This window comes from Python bivittatus, unplaced genomic scaffold (assembly GCF_059951505.1).
Source record: "Python bivittatus isolate LINGU-HERP-01145 unplaced genomic scaffold, Pbiv_v1 ctg000810_np1212, whole genome shotgun sequence".
In the NCBI taxonomy this organism is placed as follows: domain Eukaryota; kingdom Metazoa; phylum Chordata; class Lepidosauria; order Squamata; family Pythonidae; genus Python; species Python bivittatus.
The window spans coordinates 1,968,483-1,977,140 of NW_028277111.1; the positions used below are offsets into that span (position 1 = coordinate 1,968,483).

At 46.9% G+C, this 8,658-nt stretch overlaps 1 protein-coding gene across 1 annotated transcript in view; it reads right to left on the reverse strand.

Annotated features, from left to right (window-relative positions):
* The window catches only part of LOC107326430 (uncharacterized), a 37,798-nt gene extending 37,140 nt beyond the window's left edge, over positions 1-658 (reverse strand). The window contains exon 1 of the mRNA XM_088129313.1: positions 375-658. Coding sequence (XP_087985439.1) covers positions 375-482 — 108 coding nt within the window. The 5' untranslated portion in view covers positions 483-658. The remainder of the gene's footprint in view (positions 1-374) is intronic.
* Between the last annotated feature and the right edge of the window lie 8,000 nt (positions 659-8,658).

An 8,658-nucleotide genomic window follows, 5' to 3' on the forward strand; every position in this document is an offset into this window, starting at 1 on the left:
TGCATTAATTGTGTCCTAGCTGTACAGGTAATCCTTGGTTAACGACTGCCCAACTGCCCTGTTTAGTGATCTTTCGAAATTATGACCGCACTGAAAAAGTAACTATACGACCGGTCCTCGCATTTACGACCGGTCCTCGCATTTACGACCGTCGCAGCGTCCCTGCAGTCACATGATCACCGTTTGTGCGCTTCATGGCTGGCTTCCAACAAGGAGAGTCAATGGAGAAGTAAAATCACAAGTTGCAGTCACATGATGTCTCGCTTAATGACCATGTTGCTTGGCAAGAGTTGCCGGCCCCAATTGTGGTCGTTAAGTGAGGACTACCTGTACAGCACTTCTACAACTAACCAGGGGAAAGAGGGGTTTCTCACCTGCTCTCCCCTCCTTTCGGCCGCTTGGAGCCGTCTCAAAAAGTCCTCTGCCAGAGTCACAGCTTCCACACACGTCTCCGGGGCGCGTTCCTTGACCCAGTTCTGCATTTCCCGCGGCAGGATGTTCAGGAACTGTTCTAGAAGCAGGAGCTCCAGAATCTGCTCTTTGCTGCTCCTCTCGGCACGCAGCCACTGGCATAACAGCCCCTGGAGCCGGGCGAGGACTTCCCGCGGGCCGTTGGCTTCCTGGTAGCAGAACCGGCGGAACTCTTGACGCTGCTTCTCCCGGGCGGTGGACTCCCGGCGCAGGATGGCCGCCTTCACCTTCCAGAAGTCTTCCCGATCCTCGGCCGCCAGCCTGACAAAGGCCTTCTCGGCCTCCTCGCTGAGAGCCGGCAGCAGCCGCGTCACCCACTCTTTTCTCGGCCAGCGGCAGGCCACGGCCACTTTCTCAAAGGAGGCCAGGAAGGCCCTGGGGTCCTCCCAGGGGCTCAGCTCCTCCAGCAGCCGCTGCTCGAAGACAGAGTCTTTCAGGAACTCCTGGAACTGCGTTTCCCACAGATGAAGCACGCTTGGGTCCAGCTGGGAGGGGACCTCTTGCTGGGGTGGCACGTCCAGGAACCCCCCTGTCCCTCCAGCGTGGGGTGCAGGAGAGGCCTGGGGGCCTGTTCCCAAGTCGAGCTCAGCTTGCAATCTTTGAGTGCTGCCCCGTAGCCCACGTCTCTTGGCCGGCTCCATCTTCTTCTCCGGCCCGGGCCGGGAGCGCCCTTTCTCCTTCCGCAGCCGGGCCCTCGCCATTTGGCTGAAGTTCGGCCGGCCTTGCACACCCACCGCCAAGAGCAGGTTAAAATGGCTGCCGCCGAAGCATCAGACCGTCAGGCGCGGCGAAGGAATTCTGTCTCGGCCGCCTTGCAAACGTCTGGAAGCTTCCGGTCAGCTAAAAAAGAAGGAAAACAGGAGCATTTATATTTATTTATTTATTTAGATTTCAAATTTGTCACCGCCCATCTCACTGTGGAGTGACTCTGGGCGGTGTACAGTAAAAATAAAATGAACATTTTAAATAGATCATTAATTCATTAATTAAAATATGCTACAAACAATATCCCGGCAAGAGAGAGAAAGGATCAACCACACGCCCCAAACTCCACATCTCCCCCCATCCCCAGCTCAAAACACTTGCCTGGAAGTCACGAAGTCAGGTCTGCAAAGCGAGAGGCTGTTGCGCTTTTGCAAAACGTCCCGCTTTGCTCTCGAACCAGAAGAGCAACAGGATTCCCACGAGGAGCAAAATGAAACTATTCCACCGGGCTACAAACGCAGCTCCGTAGGAAAACCTGAAATATTGCTTTTCCTCGGGTTAGGCTGCGTGACTTTATTCATCCATCACAGAAAGCTGAGATTTGCATTAACGACGATTGTTAAATAAAGCCATGTTAGGCCAAAAGCAAACCATAAATGTACAATTATGGTTTAGTGAATGAGTAAAGCTGGTGTGGGTTTGCTGCTGGCTTCCTTTTATTATTTTTTGACTTCATTTATATCTACAGCAGTGTTTCTCAACCTTGGCAACTTGAAGATGGGTGGACTTCAATTCCCAGAATTTCTGGCTGGGGAATTCTGGGAGTTGAAGTCCACCCATCTTCAAGTTGCTACGGTTGAGAAATACTGGTTTAGGATAACGTCTAGTGGGGCCACCCCTTGCTCAGGGATGGTTTTATTTATTAAAATATGCTGTATTTAATCCTAATTTCATTTTATGCACCCCTTTGATGGGAATAAGATGGTGGCTTGTCAAATCCATGTGCTAACATAGCCAGACCTGTGATCTCACCAATCAGTTGACTCTCCCAGTAAAAGAAATCTCATTAGACGCCAGAATCAAAAATATTAATGTTTAAAATGGGATGGTTTCTTCCTTTTTCAAGGATCGTGATCATTTCTTCTGCTTAAAGGAAGGGTGGGGGGACATTATTTCCCTTGAACCTCATCAGTTTCATGATTAGCATTTCAGCCCCTTCCTTGAGGCTCTCCCCCACCAGCAGCTGTTGCTAAACCATTTGTAAATTATTTGTGTTCCTCGAAGCTAGGACAATGAAAAAGCAGATAAGGAAGCTGGGAACTACTTAGCAAGACAAAAGGGTGTCTTCGCCTTTTTAAATAGATTTAAATATGCAGGAGGTCAGCAATAAGGCAGGGTGTGTTATTCTTGGGGATGACTGACTTGTGGGGACCCCACACACACCCAATTTAGGCAAGATCTTTATTAGGTCATCTGAAAGCTTATAATACTTGGGGTCCAAATCTTTCCATTATCTGCAAAAATGTGCTCCCCCCCCCCAAATTTAAGAACAGAGGGCATTTTAAAGCCAGAAATTACTTGCAAAGGGTGTCCCAAAAGATTATGGCACAATAATTATATATAATATATATGTATATAAAAATATATATAAACAATAATTATATATATTAAAACCCAGCCACCCACCCCGAGAAAACCACCAGCAACAATAATTTAATATGTATAGTGTTAACTTTATTAAAGTTAAACACTTTAATACAGTGTTTCTCAACCTTGGCATGTTTCAGATGTGTGGACTTCAACTCCCAGAATTCCCCAGCTGACACTGATCAGGAACCCTGGCCTGGATGCTCATAGCAAAGGATGCTGGGAGATGTAGTTTAGCAACAAAGGAACACACCCTTCGAACAAAGGGTTCGAAGTCATGGAAAGATGGACTGAAGCTCCCGGAGATCATTAAAAACCCTGTAAAGCATAGCTGTTTGGGGTTGTGGATGATGGGGAGTGTACTCTATTACCCCCAAAGTTGTCAACTCTGGTGGATAGGAGATGAAACAAGGAGCTTTCTCAGGCTGACCGGGTTCACAAAACACAGTCACGGTTTCTTTGGCATATTCTGGTAGATAAAACTAGGTTGGATTTTAACTCTTTTTTAAAAATTTTGATTTTAAAAAATGATTTTAGCCTTCTGAGAATCCAGCCATTGGGTGATGCCTGGGACTGAACCCAAGACGACACCTAGAGGCTCCCCCCATTGCTCCAAGCCAGCATTTGTCCTAATTTGCTAAATAAGCCACCATTAGTTGGATTTATACCATACACAAATCCACACGTTTCCAATGATTAAGCTTGGAGAAGACATTAAACCACAGATATAACCATGGTTTTAACCATAGTTAAATTAAACCAGTTGGTGGTAACACAACACACTAGCCTACCCCCATTGCCCATCCTCTTTTTAGCCTGCCATCTGCCCCAAACCCAGCTGGGATGGCTGATCAGATTTCACAGCCCAAGAAATTGGGTCAACTAAGTAAAGCACGTGTGAACGCAGCCAGGGCCCAATCGCACGACCTGCGTGTGCCGCCAGTCTCCATTAAGCAGGCAGGGGCTTTCTAGAGCTGGGGGATTCTGGGAGTTGAAGTCCATACATCTTAAAGTTCCCAAGGTTGAGAAACACTGCTCTAGAGCAAAAAAGGGAGCCTGTGGAACTCCTTCCCACGTGATCTTGCAAGGGGTCGAAATTAATAGAAATTGCTAAAAAAAAAAAAAAAAAAAAGGAGAATTAAGGGGAATCGATCTCTACTCTTCCTCATTTTGAGGACTCCTTGATGTGGTGGAAGGCTGGATACGAAGAGCCTTAATCCCACCACGTTTGGGGGGAAGAGTTGCTTTAATGCATTTTACCCCTATTTCTTGCAAAGCTCTAGGAAACCCCCTAGGGACGTTAGTTCAACGTGGCTCTTCCCCGCCTCGTCCTAACCCCATTCCAGCTCCTGGAAGAGCGATCTGATCTTCGCCCGCGATGCTGCCCTCCCTGCTATGGAAACGGCGCCCGGGCTGGCCGAGGGAAGCCGCGGCAAAGGAAAAGCCGCGCTGGGGACGAGGACCTGGACCTGAAGGATTGCCGAGTTTTCCACGTGTGGAATCCCGGCCGGACCAGATCTTGGCCCGGAGGGGGAACAATCCGGCGGGGGCCTTAAAGGCAGTTGAAGAACTGCCCGCTCGCAAAGGGAAGGGGCCTTTTAAGATAGACTGCTCCTGTCCACGGAAGAGTGGGCTGTCCTTCTCTCGCCAGCCTGCCTCTCCCTGGCCTGGATATTTGTGTTCCGTCAACAAGGAAAAGCAAATAAATAACATTCATTTACAGGAAGAGAGACGTGGTGGCTGCGAGTTCCGCCAGCTTTACTTGCGCGCCCTCCAAAGCCCGGAGAAAAGAAATGATGATGATGATGATGAAGAAGAAGAAGAAGAAGAAGAAGAAGAAGAAGAAGAAGAAGAAGAAGAAGAAGAAGAAGAAGAAGAAGAAGAAGAAGAAGAAGAAGAAGAAGAAGATACCCTTTGCAGAACCCACTTTGCCCCCCAAACTCACCTCGGTTCCCAGATCCCGAAGAAGAAGAAGAAGAAGAAGAAGAAGAAGAAGAAGAAGAAGAAGAAGAAGAAGAAGATACCCTTTGCAGAACCCACTTTGCCCCCCAAACTCACCTCGGTTCCCAGATCCCGAAGAAGAAGAAGAAGAAGAAGAAGAAGAAGAAGAAGAAGAAGAAGAAGAAGAAGAAGAAGAAGAAGAAGAAGAAGATACCCTTTGCAGAACCCACTTTGCCCCCAAACTCACCTCGGTTCCCAGATCCCGAAGAAGAAGAAGAAGAAGAAGAAGAAGAAGAAGAAGAAGAAGAAGAAGAAGAAGAAGAAGAAGAAGAAGAAGAAGAAGAAGAAGAAGAAGAAGAAGAAGATACCCTTTGCAGAACCCACTTTGCCCCCCAAACTCACCTCGGTTCCCAGATCCCGAAGAAGAAGAAGAAGAAGAAGAAGAAGAAGAAGAAGAAGAAGAAGAAGAAGAAGAAGAAGAAGAAGAAGAAGATACCCTTTGCAGAACCCACTTTGCCCCCCAAACTCACCTCGGTTCCCAGATCCCGCTGAATGGGAATGAAACCTGGCACGGAAGGACGGACTGGAGGAAGGAACCGGCGACCTCTTTCTTTTGGCACCAGCCCAGCTCGGAGGGGGGGCAATCGAAAGCTGCCCTTTTTAACCTTTTGCACGCCCCCCCTTCTTCCCCCGCCCCGCCCCCTTTGGAAAGCTCCAGTTCAAGGTGAGATCGCAGCTTTTCAGGAGGTGGGAAAAGCTGGGCGCGACCTCAGCCAGACCTTTGAAAGGGGCGGGAAAGCCATTCTCATGATAAAGGGAAGCAAGAGGGGATATTAAGGGAGAAAAGATTTGGGAAATAGGTCTGGGGGTTTGCCTGGGGCGGAGCGACAGGGCCGGTTCAACACGTCCTCCGCACCGCCGATTTCACTGATTGATTGATTGATTTTTGCCCCGTTTTTCCTGTGCCAACTCAAGGTACCAGATAGGTTGGGTAGACAGAGCGAGGCTGGGTCAAAATCACCTAAAGACTCGTGTTACTCCACTGGCATGATCAGTGGTGTTTGCAAACCATGGTTTAGGATTTAATGCGTTTGACCAAGCCACCCCATGGTGATCATGGTTAACTGCTATAATTAACTGCTGTATTCAGGTGGAACTCGAATGGATGCCAGCCCCCGCCCTACATATCTCGCTTTATTCCTGGAAAGCTCCCCCTTGACTGGGAATGATGGGTGTTTGATTCCAAAATGTATATCAGGAACGCTGTTAGAGAGTTTGCATTTTACAGCTGGAAGGACTTTTAATTCCTCAGGGCAAGAATTGTGGAGACACATGGCCTGCGTTTGTGCAAGATTTCCCCTGGTTACTGAATGAAGACATTTTCTGGGATTTGCATTTTATATTGAACCGTAAACTAATATTACGAATGGGCCGGATTCACACAAACGCAAACCCGCTAAAAACAAAAACCTGAGTAGATTAACTAAGCTTCCCTAAGGTGGCTTTTGGGTTGTATCAGATCTCTTGAGCTGAGTTCACACAACACACTAGACTAGGAAAAATGAAGGTGTAATAACTCCATCAGGATGGATGATTGAAGTTATGTTATGGCAATAAGCTATCATATTTCCTTGGGTATATCATGTTGTGTGAATATAAGCAGGACTAGTATTTGGTTAGGTCAGATAAGGTGTATTGTGTGCTGTATAAACCTGAGAATTTTTAATGTAAGTGTGAGTGTATATAAAGCAGTGTTTCTCAACCTTGGCGACTTGAAGACGTGTGGACTTCAACTCCCAGAATTCCCCAGCCAGCATGGCTGGCTGGGGAATTCTGGGAGTTGAAGTCCACACGTCTTCAAGTTGCCAAGATTGAGAAACACTGCTATAAAATATTCACCCACTGATTTATTCCACCAATAAATCCATGTTTTGCTGGAGAGACACCACCGTGGACTCCCCTTCAGGTATGATCTCACCACTAGCTGCCTGTGAAAACTGAACCTGTGGATTGCTGCCTGCCTGTCAGCAATAAAAGGCATGCAAAGACAGATTCACTGATGTCCCCCAGAAAAATACTGCAAACTTGAAGGTTCTTTTTCTCATACTGTTCAGATAAGAGAAGGAAAACAGTCATTGTGAGTGCCCTTAAGCACAAACATTGGTTTTCAACATTTGACTTAAATGGAAAGATTTAGTACCATCTCCAAAGCTTATATTGCATTTTTATCCTGTGGCTGGATAAAATGTGAACTATCCAGAGTCAGTCTGGAGTCAGGCAGCCCCTAAATTGGGGGTGGGTGGGGATTAAAGCTGCCTAAAGAATGACCTGTTTTTGTTCATCAGAGAAATCCATAGGAGGGAGAAGAGGGGGGGAGAGGGGATGAAAATGAAAAGGGGGCATTTCATAGAATCAGAGGGTTGGGAGTTGATAATCATAATGGCACATTAATTATTAACACATTATTAATATTTTTATTGCACGGTTAGTCCTATTAATATAGCATATGAATAGATATCTTTGTTGATATATAATTAATATTAGTAATTAGCAATAACCAGCTCAGAACAGTCCACTACAGGAAGTTATCTATCCTGGTGTGTCAGCAAGTTGATTTTCTCCAGGATGATCTGTCCCTAAGCTGGTCTTTCAGGCCTTCCAATGGCGTCCCCATCGCCACTGTAGCTGAGTCCACCCCCACCCCCCTTTGCTGCTGGTCCTCCTCTCCTTCTCTCTCCTTCCACCTTTCCCAGCCTCAGAGCCTCCTCCAGAGAGCTGGTTCCTCGCACCATGTGCCAGAAGTAGGATCATTTGAGCCTGTGTCTCGAGTGGTTTGGTCTATGATGGATTGATGATGGATTCATGGATCATCAATCAGCAAGATGGATTGATGATGAGCCATCAAGTCAATGTCAACTCCTAGTGACCCTGTAGATCAGTGTTTCTCAACCTTGGCAACTTTAAGATGTGTGGACTTCAACTCCCAGGATTCCCCAGCCAGCAACGCTGGCTGGGGAATTCTGGGAGTTGAAGTCCACACATCTTAAAGTTGCCAAGGTTGAGAAACACTGCTATAGACAGATTGTCTCCATGATCTTCTGCCCCCAACCAGGTCCTTCAGCTCTTCCAACAGTGCCCCCATTGCCTCTGTAGCTGAGCCCACCCCCACCCCCCCGTGCTGCTGGTCCTCCTCTTCTTCACTTGCCTTCCATCTTTCCCAGAGTCAGAGCCTCCTCCAGAGAGTAAGATCTTTGCATAATGTGTCCAAAGTAGGATAATTTGAGGGTGGCCCTTTCTGCCTCAAGTGAGGACTAGAGAGAAAGTTGTGTGTGGTGTGTGTGTTATCCTCCAAAGTCCCCAAGGGGCTTAGAGTCTCAGATTATTGCTTTTTACTCCCAGGGAATTCACCAGAAGCTCCCGATCCATTTTTTAATTAAAAAAAAAAAGGTGGCAGTGGCGGCGCTGGGGAGAAGCGTTTCTCCGAACCTAAATGCCTTCTTTCCTTGGTCAAGAATTCTTTACAGAACCTGAATGGAATTCTCCTTCATATATTTGATTGATTGATTGATTGATTGATTGATTGAATTTCTCACCGCCCATCTCGTTGAACAACTCTGGGCGGTTCACAGAACAATTAAAATCAATTCAAAGGACAACATTGCAATAATAAATAGAAAATAAAAAGATCCAGAATAATTGGCAAATTTATATTTATGGATTACGTTGGTACGCCGCCTGACTCTCAGCCCCTCTGCGTGGTTCACAAAGTCAAAACACCACAAAAATAACAGTAAAGCCACACAACGGTAAGACAAGGAGCAAAAAATGGCAAAAACTTGGCAACAATGCAATACACACCCACACTACCCAGAAGGAGCTCCCGCTACGCTAACC